This window comes from Narcine bancroftii, chromosome 8 (assembly GCF_036971445.1).
Source record: "Narcine bancroftii isolate sNarBan1 chromosome 8, sNarBan1.hap1, whole genome shotgun sequence".
NCBI classification, from domain to species: Eukaryota; Metazoa; Chordata; class Chondrichthyes; order Torpediniformes; family Narcinidae; genus Narcine; species Narcine bancroftii.
The window spans coordinates 174,300,736-174,314,437 of NC_091476.1; the positions used below are offsets into that span (position 1 = coordinate 174,300,736).

A 13,702-nucleotide genomic window follows, 5' to 3' on the forward strand; every position below is an offset into this window, starting at 1 on the left:
GGCTGGATCTCAAACAATGGTGAGTTAGAATGCAGAAGGGAATTTGAAGGACCAGGGCTTCAAACCAGGACAACAACCTCTTTTTCCTCCAATATCATCAAAACTAAGGAGCTGATGTTGACTTCGGGAAGAGGGTGGACCTTGTTCCCATGTCTTCATTAACAGCAATGCCTTGGAGATAGAAGGCAACTTCCAAGTTTTTGGGGGTGAACATCTCCTATGCTGGTCTAACCATGTAGAAGCAATAGCCAAGAAAGCACACCAGCATCTCTACTTCCTCAAAGTCGGAGGAAATTTGGCATGTCACCTATCCCTTAACCACATCTACAGATGAATTATTGGAAGTATACTGTGGGATCCATCATTGTGTGGTATAGGAATTTCTCTCCCCAATATCTGCAAGAAACTGCAGAGTTGTGAGCACAGCTCAGACCATCAAACAAACTCTCTTCCTCTCTGTTAACTCCTTCTAGACTTCCGGCTGCCTTGGAAAAGCAGCCAAACTATTAAAATTCATCCCGCCAGGAGCACCTCTCTTCCTCCTCCCATTGGGAATGTCGCTCGTGTGAGATTGTGTGCCACCAGATTCAAGGATTAAATCTTTCCTGCTGTTAACAAAACTCCTGAAACAAACTTGTACTATTGACTCAGTTTAACTGATCTCTCTCTGTAGCTCTGCACTCTAGTGTTTTTTAACTGCTTTGCTGTGTGTGGGTTGACTAGCTGGACTGCCTGTAAAACAATCTTTGCATTGGTACACGTGACAAAAAATTTGAACTCGAGTCCTGCAGGAAGCAAGCAGTTTGGAAGAAGATGTAGCCACATTTGTTGAGTATAATTTTCAGGAAACCGGCATCATGAATTACTATCAGACATAGGGTGTAAACTTGGTCCTCTTACTTTTATCCTGTGAATCAACCTGCAAAAAGTGGCCAGTCCCGATGGAGTCACTGGCTACGTCCTGAAAACCTGTGCAAATCGGCTGCTAGGAACATTCACAAACATTTTAATTTTATTCCTGCAGTAAACTGAAGTTACCACCTGCTTTAAGAAATATCCTATTATTCCAGCGTCAGTGAAAAACAAGATGATGTGTTTCAATGACGACCATCACCGAGTGACTCTGAAGTTGCTTCGAATCATGACTAGTATTAACTCCAGCCTCCCAGACAGCCTCAAATCACAAGAATAGACTTAGCATTGCAACAGGACCCCATGGCAAATGCCAACTCCTTGGCCCTGCACTCTGCCTTGTGACACCTGGATGTCAGGCTCCTATTTATTGACCACAGTTCTGATTTCAACACCATAGCCCCAAACAAAATCGTTCCCAGACTCTGAGACCTGGATATCAACAACACTTCCACATCTGCAACCCTCTAGCAGGGAAAATTGGTGACAATACCTTCACAATAACCTTTAACCATTATATATCCTTGGACCTTTACTATCCTCCCAATATACTCATGACGGTCTGGCCAAACAATGCTCTAATGCCATCTGCAAGTTGACAGATGACACACCATCATAGGGTAGATTGAAAATGATGATGAGATGGAGTTCAGGAAAGAAATAGTACAACCTCTCCCTCAATGTCAACAAATGAAGGAGCTGGTAAATGACTTCAGGAAAGGGCTGGAGAGAGGTAGGAGACTTGCATCCCCGTAAATAGCAACGGTTCTGAGGTTGAGATGGCAGGGAGCTTCACATTCATGAGTGTGAGTATTAAATAATGACTTGTCCAGGTCCAAACACGTCGACACTACGGCCAAGAAAATGCACCAATGGCTGTTTGTCTCAGAAGCCTGATGAAATTTGGGATGTCTCTTACCAATTTATTTTTATAGATGTATAAGAGCTTAGTGTAGAAACTGTTCCATCTTAGACTACAACGAATTGAGAGTTGTGAACACAACTTGGGCTATCACACAAATCAACTTCCCTTCCATTGACTCAGTGCTTCCTGTTGTTTTGGTAAAGTTGGCACCCACTCACCCCAGATAAACTCTTTTCTCCCATTTTCATTGACAGATGATGCTTGGGCTTGAAACCACAAATGTCCAGGACCATTCGTTCTTACTGTTATCAGACTCTTAAATGGACCTCTGGTAAAAGACAGAAATTTTACAAGAGACCATCTGGCCCATTTTATCTGTGCTAGCTGAAAAAGATGCTGCAGATAACCCCATTTGCTGTCACTGGACCTGCAACCCTGCAGTTCATGGTACATCCAAGAACTGCTAATGTGGTGAAAGGTTTTGCTTGATCACCCATGGAGGCATCATATTTCAGAACCCTATCCTCATCTGATGCCACCTTTTCCATCTTTTTACACTCTCATGAGTTCTCCCTCTATCTATGCAGTGTGGATTATAGAGGGTCATGTGACCTCTCCGGCTAGAACCTAGTCCGGTTGCCCCCTGCCAATCTAGGTCAAGCCCTGCCCACATGTCAATGCACACCTGACCATTGGCTCCTTTAATTACCTAATCAATACCTGGGCCTGTCTCTCCAATCCATGGCTCTATAAAGCCATAACATGTAGACCATCTGCCTCTTTCCAGGTTGTGAACCTTGAGCAATGATGGAGAGTCATTGGTGAGGTGTGCACAGATGAACGGCTGGGAGCTGTGGAATTGTGTGTCCAAAAATCACTGTCCCTAGTTGAGTTAAGAGCCGTTCCCAATCTGTATCAAGGGGTGGCATATATTGTAATTTTCACTTGATTATAAATTTTATCTTTCCTCGGGTGGATGCAAGTGTGTCATACAATCCGGAAAGTGTGCGTGTCTTTTATTTTTGTTGCTTTCCCTACGCATGTAAATAAACATTATTCCCAGCCAGTGTTCAGACTCGCTGTTCTTGGAACCCGTCGAACTTGTTTTCTCACACACAATTTACACTGTCCTAAGAATTTTAACTGAATACAGAGTGGGGAAGCCAGTGCAGACAGCGAGTATCTGATCCTCGGGTGAATGACAAACCAGAAGACTGGTCCAAGTACCTCGACCCACGTGGTGTTCCCCCCTTAAGAAGTCTGGATTCCCAAAAACTAAGGGGAGTCATTTTGACTGTTCCTGTCTCTCCTGAGACACCAGAGTGAGATCATGCAAAAGAAAGATTGGGAAAATGTCCAGAAAGTTAAGGAGATGAAGGCAGTCCAGCAGCACAGCTGTATGTTGCAGGAGGCAACACTGGCAGCCCAAGCCTGAGCTACAGACCTCGAGGTGAAAGGGACTAATGAGGCACGCAAGCTGCTCGGAATACAGCAGATACGCGCAGCTCGCCAGTCCACCTGGCAGCTGGACCTGGTTAAGTTTCAAGCCTTTGTTTGTGAGGGGATGGGGACGTGTGGGCTGTGAAGAGGATGAAACCTGCTCCACACTTCCTTCCTCCCCGACCCATGCGCCCCAATCCCTGCTGGGTAGACCGGTGACATGGTTGCAGAACCACCATGACTGGGAACAGGGAAGCTCCTTGCCTATATTAAGGTGTGCAACGATTGGCGAGTGTCATGACTTCCGAGGGGCGGAACATATTGTGGAGGGTTATATGACCGCCTGTAACCTGGTTAGAATGGGGATTGGTAAGGGTCATGTGATCTCTTTGGCTGGAATCCAGTTGGAAGTCACCTCACCTGCCAATCGAGGTCAACACCCATCCACAAGTCAGCACACACCTGATCATTGACCCCTTTAATTGCCTAATCAATACCTGGGCCAGACTCTCCAGCCCACGGCTCTTTAAAGCCCGTGACGTGAGCCATCGACCTCTCTCTTCTGGGATGAATCCTAGCTCCACCATTGGTGGTGAACTTTGGGCGATGCTGGTGAGTCATTGTTGAGGTGTGCACAGACAAAGGCCTGGGAGCTATAGTGTTGTGTGTCTGGAAATCACTGTCCCTAGTTAAAAGCCAAGGGTTGATGGGCAATGTAATTTTCACTTGATTGTAAATGTATCTTTCTGCAGAGGTCATATCTTTCTCCATCCGCCGCACTTTCTGAACTATACTCTTACATCTGGGTCCCTATCCCAGCTTCCTTCTCTCTTTATATATGTAATTTCACCACCTTCTAATGTTTGTCTTGATAAAGGGTTCAGACCCAACACATTGACCATTTCTATCTATGCTTGTTTTGAAATAAATTGTAGATGCCCATCTTTTGCTTTTCCAGTAATGAATGACATTGTCAGCACAATGTTCAATAAGAAATTCATGGAGGAATTGCTGAAACCTCAGGAGCTCTATTCGAAGAAAGCCCTCAGAACAGTGTTTGATCGACTTGCTCACGCCTCCATCATGAAATTGAATCAGGCTAGTATGGACAAGGTAATTAAATCTTTCTAACTTGGTTCTTTTATCAATAAGCAAGTACTTTAGCTACAAAAGAAACAGATTCTTGCATTAATCAAATATAGAAAATACAGAATCAATACAAAACTGTTCTGGAGAAACTCACCAGGTCACGCTGCATGCATAGAAAGTAAGGTTAACCAAGGTTTTGGGCCTCAGCCCTCGATCAGGAAAGGATGAAGGGCGCAGGCTCATAACATTAGTTAACCCTTTACTTCCCATGGATGCTGCGGATTACTGAGTTCCTCCACATTTCTGTACTGCACTTGACCCCAGCATCTATCGATGTTCTTGTTTAACTATAGAATATAGAAATGGTTTAGGATTACATCTGTTGTTCTGAGCCAAACCCTTAGAAAATGACACTCTACTCAACCATGCCTTTGGATGCTGTGATCTTAAAAAGCAACATTTTGAAAAATTCTTATTTAACCAGTTAATGATCATACCCACTGGGCCCAATTCATATTTCTGCTTCATAGAGGTGGGAGTAACCTTCTGCAACAAAATCCAACTAGTTTTATAATGATTTAGCAGAAATAAAAGCGCAAAAGACTATTTGCAATCTCATGAATACCAATCAGTTGGTTGGCAATTTGAGCAGGTAACTTGCTTTCCACATCAACTTCGATGTGGGATTAGAATCAAAATCCTAAGGCTACAGCAATGTAATGTCTTGGCGAAACAACTAGGGCGTTGAAAGGGCAGAAACAACTAAGATTGATTGGGGAAAGAATTTATCTTAAGCTTGTGTACATTGGGTATTTTTATCTTTTTTCCATATGCCCACCAGCTCTATGACTTGATGACAATGGCTTTTAAGTACCAAGTACTTCTTTGTCCGCGGCCAAAAGACCTTCTGTTGGTCACATTCAATCATATGGATGCAGTCAAAGAATTTGTGCGTGATTCTCCAAGTATTTTAAACCAAGTAGATGAGACATTCCGACAACTGATTGAGGTGGGTGTTGTTTTCACTTGATTCTGTGATTTATTTATAGATTGCAAGGCAACGTTCAACCGTTGTTCAATTTGTTCTTGAAAGTGTGCAAGAAATGTGTGCAACTGTGATAGTGAAGGCATCATTTGATAATCTCTCCACAATGTGGAGGAAGGGATAGTCTGTTGGAGTAAGGATAGAAAAGTTGAGTGGAACTATCGCCAAAAGAAATTGGATGGTCAGTTTTAATATGATTAAGTTCTGGGTAGATCAGAGAGGAGCATGCAGGGGGATATATTAAGTGCAGGAGAAAGGCAAAAAAGAATATTAATGCCATTTAGCTTGATGTGCAAGAGAATGTGTCAAAAGCAGTTGAACAGATGTATAGGTATCACCAAAATTGCAACAGAGTCCATGAGCTTCTCTGTAACAGTGAGAGTGCAGAGGCAGGGCAATATAAAGTTGAGGATCAGTTGGATGTGGAGTGTATGACTGTGAAAGGCTAGAGGAGTTGTTTATATTTCAAATCTGCATCTGTTGGTCTTGAGATAAATTTACCTGGCTCCTTTAAAGCTGGTTCTGGAGACATAAGCAATATTACCCTGTGTCAGAGAGATCACTTGGTTCCTCTGAATAAAACTCTGGAAATCAGAAAAACACACAATTTTTCAGTGTTACGAACTAACCACCCTCTCAGTTTTGTTAGGGACTAAAGAGACTTTGTTAGCACTAACAAAGGAACAACAACGGGAAAACTTCAAAATAATAGCTTGTATTAAACTAGAATGACATGACACTTCTTGCTTATCTCTAACTTACTCTAAATTTAAACCCCCACCATGCACAAATGTAAGTGTGTGTGAGTTAAAATCCCAAGCTCTGAAAAGTCCATTTTAAAACTTCAGCATCATTTGGTCTTGCTTGAAGGTCTCAAATGTTCAGTTCAGAAATAATTATCAAGTGCTTTTAAATATCATATCTTCAGTCCTCTTTAAACTCGCATTTCTTTTAGTAGGTCTTCCAAGAGATTTTCCTTCATTTGAGTGCTTTCACAAACTCCCTCTTAACTTGCCTAAAGCATTCCTATATGTGAGCAATAAATATGAGATGCTTACAGAGGGAGCTTTCATTACATTAAAGGATGTAGATTAAATAGAAAATTGAGTGCGGTAGTTAACAGATGGAATTTCATTCCAAACAAATGCAAGATTGGCAAAAGTCAAATTGGATAGGAAATGTACAATACATGGATATTAAAGATGTTGGTGACCAGATGCACATTGGGATCCGAGCCCAGAGTTCCCTGCAGTAGGAACATAGATAAGTGGATTGGTAAAGAAGGCACGTGGCATGCTTGCCTTCAGATTGGGGCAGCAAATGCAAGAGTCAGAATGTAACGTTGCAACTTTACAAATTGCTGGTTAGGCTACACTTATTGAATGCAGTTCTGCTCACCACAAAGGAAGTACAGTATGTGGTTGTGCTCAATTCAGTTTTTTTTAAATTTAAGTTTAGACATACAGCACAATAACAGGCCATTTTGGCCCACGAGTTCATGCCGCCCAATTACACCCCATAAACCTACACTCCCAGTACATTTTGAATGGTGGGAGGGAACTGGAGTCTCCAGAGAAAACCTATGCAGACACACAGCGCGGGATTTGAACTCTGGTCTGGTCCCGATTGTTGGTGCTGTCAAGACGTTGCACGAACCGCTATGCCGACCGTGCTGCCCTGTATAAAGCAAGTTCACCAGGATATTGCCTGGGTAGAAGAATTTAGTTATAAGGAGAGATTAGATAGGCTAGGTTTGCTTTTCTTGGAGTGAAGGAAACTAAGGGCTGATCTGATAGCAATAATATTAACTAAGAGGCACAGTCATATAGATAATCAAATCTTTTTCCCATGAAATGGATAATAAAGAAAGAGATTTGAGCGGTTAATAGAACTTGCTGCCAGAAGAGATAATTGATCAGATGCAATAGGCATTTAGACAGGAACTTGCATGTTTAAGGCATAGAAGGATGTGGACAAATGGGATTGGTGTAGATAGCAGTAGGTTTGGTTTCTGACTATATAAATTGACTGAGCTTGCATTGGAATGAAAATTTTTGCATTGTGTGCGATGTAATTAACTGCCTGCACAATGTGTTTTGCTTGAGGTATTTTATCAATTTGCCCATTTCTACAAGTTGATTGTGGCCATGTAGGATGGACACATCCATTGTTTTGGGCTAGTCATGAATCCTGCATTATGAGCACTTTAGTGCCCCTGGGCAATTAAGCACAGTTGGAATGATATGACAAGGAACCTGTACATGACCCATACAATTGGAGCCATGCTAAAACTCTTAGTGTGTTTGGCTCCTGTTTCAACTGCCTAGACCACTTTATGAAAACAGCTGTTGTATTCAGCTGAACAAGTTTTAAGAAGTGTTGCTTGCTGTGCAGCCCATTTGTTTGTGGGGGAGAGGCTGGGTGAAAACCACTGGAGCACGTATTGGTTAGGAAGCTGAGCTAAGAGTGCATGAGTAGGAGGAGGAAGGGAAATGGAAACAACACATTTGGGTTCTGTGTGATGAAATAGTTGATGAATGAGAACAGCATCTTCAGCCATTCAATTCCACCAACCCCACTACAACAAAAGTACCACTCTCCCAACATTTCCCCTTACCCGAATGTCGGTAGTCCTGTTTCTGACATAGAATCCATTTGTTATTTTATAAACTCGTGGCATGAATCAAATACCATCCTTATATCTTACTTCCCATTTTGTGTTGTGATGAGCACAGCAAGGATTTTTATTGAATAAGAGGGTGGTTACAAAAATATCTTCAGCCTGGCATAGGACAACAAATTTGGGACAGAAAACTGCTTCTGTTGCAAAGGAAGCAGTGATCTTCTCCATCAAGCATTCCTTTAGAAAGGAGAGACTCCATAAAGTACAACATCAATCCTTCACCCAGCTTTGTCTTCCTTTCAAGCTTAATAGAGCACCAAGATAGTGGCCCCTGTGCTCAGCAGCAGCTATAAGAGGCTGCAGACTCTGGGGGCACCAGAAACAGGGAAAACATCCCCCCCACCCCCACCACCACACAGAGAAGAAAAAGAAGATAAGTCAACCTTACAGGTCGGTGACGACAGCAGTGGAAACGTGAGTCTCAGTGGCTGACGGACCCACACAGGGTGAAAGCATCTTGGGGTCAAGGACCCGCACAGGCTTCTGGAGACTGGTTCATGGCAACCAGGTGCTTGAGAGCAAGAAGGACTCCCAATGGGCATCAGGCACTGACGATTTCCTGATCATGTTAGAGATTTTGATCTGGAGCTTGGGTTGCTGGTTAATGAAATGAGTCTGTGAGATTGCAGACACTGCAGGAGCCCTGGAGGCAAATCCACGGACACTCAATGACTCTGAAGCGACTTTTATTTGCTTCTTTCCCCTTGGCTGTAAGAGGTTCCGGGGTGACGCTGATGGCAACTCTTTGGCAAATGGCAATTTTGTGTAATATTGCATATTCTGTACTATTACATGACAATAAAGGAATCTTGAATCTTTTTGCTTGGGAAATCTGACCAATCTTAACAGATTGCCCATGTAAATCCCTATCAAAAATCTCTGCAGTAGAATAAAGGTTGTTGTTCTCTTTGGGAAATTGTGTGCTTCCTTTGGTTTCATTAACTTTCACTGTTCCCCTGTACTCAGTGTTTCACCATACGCAGATCCCTCTTGTCCTAACCTTTTTAAAAAATGTATTTGAAACAGTAGCTATGGGTATAAAATCAAGTCTGGCTCATTTTCATCTTTATTCTCCTTTTCCTCTCCATTCAATGAGCAACATCCTGTTCTTAAATACCTGAAACAAGAGGAAAAACATCACTTTGTGGGGAGGAGAAAAGGCAAGTTGAACTGTGTCAAAATGAATGATCTGTGAGGAAGATGTGGGTATACTTGTCTCGCATCTTAAATGATGCGGATTCCAATGACTGCCAATCAAACTTCCTTCTTAAGCTTTAAAATTCTGGTTTTCTATTTTTACTTCATTGTTGCGGCCCAGTGAATGCACCTTCTGCAAAGAAGAATGAAATGCGTATAATCTGGCCCGATAGTCACAAGTGTGAATAACAAGTGTCTGCAAATTGGGTGCATGATACTTTTGACAGTGATGTATGTAAGAGGGCAAGGTAAAGAATATGAATATTAGGATTCTGTTCTAATTCTTGGGTCTTGGAGGAATTGAGTGGTTGTGCAGTTGATGAGGATATTGTTGAAGGTAATTGCATCCATGTGCCTGGTACAAAATCTGAAATTGACTACTGTTAATCGTTCTTTCCATTGCCTGCAGGGTCTCCAGTACAGCTTTAGCTTTGGGCACTTCTCCCTTTCTACATCTTCCTTAAATTGTTGGTCTACTCTTGGAATGCCATTTCTCAAAGTACTTTAGAATAAATTCCCATATGTACCAGCCTCTATTTCCACCCCCCAACAATGAAGGTGAACATACCATAAAGCTCCTTAACCACATTATCAACTTGCATGGCAACTTTGAGGCTTTTTGATTTTTCTCGGGCTTTTGAGTAGAAGGGCTTTCTTGACCACAGCATCAACTATTTCCCGTGGCAGCTCATTATTGCACCACTTTCTGAGTAAAAGATTTGTCCTTTGGGTCCTTTTTAAATCCCTGTTCCTCTCCCAACCTTAAATCTGTGCCTTCGAGTTTTAGACTGTCCTACCCTGAAGTCCTTGCCTGTTCAATTTCCTTGCAACACGAGTCCCAGTAAAGCATTCGCAAATCCTTTTTGCAATCTTTCTGATTCAAAGAAAAATTGCTTATTGGTTCCTCGTGCAATGTTTTGGCCTAATATTTCCTACCTCTATCAGATTGACCCTATTCTGCACTGGAAAGCTTTGGATCTTTCCTCCTCTAGTGCATGAATGGAATTATATGACATTTCTCTCAGATAAATAGACATAAGGGGTAATAATTAGCTGGATTGGATTTTCTCTTTTTTTAAATTTATTGGATCAATGTCAGTGATGTCGCATGTTCTGGAACAGCTGGGCAAGAGATGCTACTTGTTCAGGAACACAGAGCTTAAAGACTACACTTGGGATATTGTCCAGTTGAATCACATTGATAACATTGTGTTTTCAGTAATTTCCTGATTCTATCTGGGGTGAATCAAATTGGTTGAAGACTGATTTCTGTATAAGGGCTGACCTCAAGCCAGAGTAAGTAGAAAATCCACTCAGCACTTAGCCACATAATGACATCCTAGACTCCACCATCACTAAAATCTGGAGAGCTCTTGCAGCACATGTTGTTACCAGTGATTATCTAATCACGCCAGTTATTTTTGATCCACCACAAAATCATTGCATCTTGCGATTTGCCAGTTTGAAATTTAAATCTTACGTTTTTACCTTTCTTTAATTGACAGTCATACAATTGCCTACCTGTGGGGGAGTTTCAGCTCATCAGACAAACCCTGCTTATTTTCTTTCAGGATTTGCATGTCAGGGTAAGTACATTCTCCCAGATGCATGATGTATAACTGGATGAACATAAGATATAGATGGAGGGTAACCTAATGGCCCTTTGCACATACCCTTCAATTTAGTATAATTGTGGGTTATCTTTTACCTCCACACCATTGTCCTGCACTAATTTTGTATCAATTAGTTTGTTTAAAATTAAAATATGATTGCACCTCCACAGTTTGTGGCCCAAAATAGTTTTATCTTCTGAAAGGAGGGGGGAAAATATATTTTGACCCTCGTTTCCCCCAGTTGGCAAGTTTTGAAATAGCAACCCTGCATCTACCCAGGCAAGCCCTTCAAAATTTTGGAAGTTCTCCTCTCATCTTCTAAACCCTGAGCAGTATTTTCCTAATCTTTGATTCAACCACCAACACACCTTTTTCTACAAAATACCAAGAATTAATCTGGTGAAACTTGAATGCATTACCCTGTAATAGGTACATCCTTCCTTAATTTGGTAGATGTCTGTATTAATCAGCAGTGTGCGTAATGTAAGAAAAATGTATGATGGCAATTATGCACGCAGAATTAATTTTGTTGTTTTAGCCTGTTATTATTTAATGTGTTCGAATTTGTCTCATTAGGTCTCCATCTTTCTGAAGGATAAAGTTCAGAATTCTAATGGCCGATTTGTGCTGCCAATTTCTGGGCCTGTACCTTGGGGAACAGAGGTCCCTGGGCTGATGAGGTATTTAATTTGCACAATTGCCCATATATTAGAGTTTTCCATTGGTTGGTCTTCTTCATTGAGAGGGAAAAATTATTATCTTTAATGATGTGTGGAGTATTCCCTTTTTCTTTGCTTGTAACGGTATTGGTTTCTCACACATTTCTAAAATGTAGCCAAACAATAAGTCCATTTTGTTGTTGCAGTTTCTCACTTTAAATCTTCATTTTTAATGATTATTCTGTGGAACAGACAAAAAAAAACCAAAAGACCAGATGAACTTGTTAAGCAAAATACCTCAAATCTTCCAATTTCATTAAAATCATCGTTTAAATTAAAACACTCTTCTCTGTAAAGTGACGATCTCATGGGCATTATGACATATCCCACCATATACTATACTTCAGAAGAGCCTGTGAAAAATTCTTCACAATGATGTTCTAAATAAGCAATGATTTGTTTAGTCCCACTGACCTGCACCCAGCCCATACCCATCCGTACCCCTATTGAGGTACTATTGAGCCCGCATTTACCACTTCAGCTGGCAGCTCATTCCACACTTGCGTTACTCTATATGAAGTATTTTCCCTTAAACATTTCCCCTTTCACCCTTAACCCATGCCCTCTGCTTTGTATCACACCTAGTCTGTGTGTGTGTGTGGAAAAAGCCTACTTGCATTTACTCTCTACCCTCATAATTTTGTATACCTTTATCAAATCTCCTTCATTCTTTGATGCTCAGGGAATAAAATCTAACCTGTTTACCCCTTCCCTGTAACTCAGTTCCTGAAGTCTTGGCAACATCCTAATAATCCTCCAGCTCCTCACCCGTAGCTAACAACATTTAAATATATTTTCCAGGACCCCTGTAATTTCTACTGTTGCCTTTCTCAAGGTCTAAGGATCTACCTTGGCAGGCCTTGTGGGTTTGTCCACCCTCATTTGCTTTCAAACAGCAAGCACCTCTTCTTTAATCTGTGTAGGTTCTTTGACCTCACTGCTTGTTTTGCCTCAATTCCCTCGACTCTGTGTTGGTTTCCTGAGTAAAGGTTTTCTGCATGATAATCATCTACTGGCATAGTTATAGAACATAAAAACATGCCCTTTGGCCCAAATCATCTACACTAACCAAACAACCTACCTGAACTAATCCCACTTACCTGTGTACGTCCTATCCCTATCCCTTTACCAGTCCAAAGTGTTTTGGATGTTGTAATTCTACTTGCTTCTACCTGTTCATTCTAGATCAGTCTATACAGCCACAACCCTCTGTGAAAAAACCTATGCTATCTAATTTTAGACTCTCCTACTCTGGGGGAAAAAGATATTGACCATCCACTTTATGCCTTTCATCTAATAAATTGCTATGAGGTCATCCCCCTGCCGCTTTTGCTCCCAGGAAAATGATCTCAGCTCCAATCTCCTTGTAACTCGACTCTTTCAGTTCCAGAAACATTCTTTCGAACAATCTCTATTCCTTCTTTAGCTTGGTCACACTGTTCTTGTAGAGTGGCAGCCAGAACTGCATATGTTAGTCCAAGTACTGTCTCATCAACTGCAACATGTACTCTATGCAATGCAGTACTCTTGTGCTTAATACTGTAATGCCCACAGTAATATTGGCATAATCATTTATCTGACGGAGCGCTCGTGCTTCTGGTGTACGAGGTGCTTGCAAATCCTCTTGGCAGAATTTCCTGAATAATGAAAATTACATGCAATCCCATGATTTGTATTTAAGGAAATTGTTGACTTTTCCTTTTTATCTCCTTGTCATAGAAAGTTTAACTATGATGGAAAAGAAGTGAAGCAGATGGAGTTCCCAGCCTTTGGAAATTATACCAGTGCACTGACAGAAGGGTCCTTAAACCTCTTTGGTGACCGAATCATTAAGCTCGGCACAAACATGTAAGTATGCCAAATCGATTCTCTAAGGATTCATGAGGTACAACCTCCACAATATGTCAGGTGAGCTCATGTTTTCTATCTCCCTTGCATTAAGAGTTCTGGAGTAAATTAAAACTCTAAAGGAATAATTAGAAAATGATCCATTGGGTATTTCAAATGCTTGCTAGGTAATGACAATGTGATAGTAAAGCTCTACAGGCCAGAACATCTGGGATATATGTTTCAAAGTGGATGGTGCTTTTGCCCACCAATCAACTAATTTCTGTCAACACTTACAATTTGTGTACATGG

At 41.4% G+C, this 13,702-nt stretch overlaps 1 protein-coding gene across 2 annotated transcripts in view; it reads left to right on the forward strand.

The window, feature by feature from the left end:
• The window catches only part of oscp1b (organic solute carrier partner 1b), a 38,633-nt gene that overhangs the window by 14,338 nt on the left and 10,593 nt on the right, over positions 1-13,702 (forward strand). For both annotated transcript variants that reach the window (XM_069895898.1, XM_069895899.1), the window contains exons 2-6: positions 4,176-4,330; positions 5,148-5,315; positions 10,737-10,817; positions 11,421-11,524; positions 13,283-13,411. In XM_069895898.1, the coding sequence (XP_069751999.1) occupies positions 4,176-4,330; positions 5,148-5,315; positions 10,737-10,817; positions 11,421-11,524; positions 13,283-13,411 (637 nt within the window). The remainder of the gene's footprint in view (positions 1-4,175; positions 4,331-5,147; positions 5,316-10,736; positions 10,818-11,420; positions 11,525-13,282; positions 13,412-13,702) is intronic.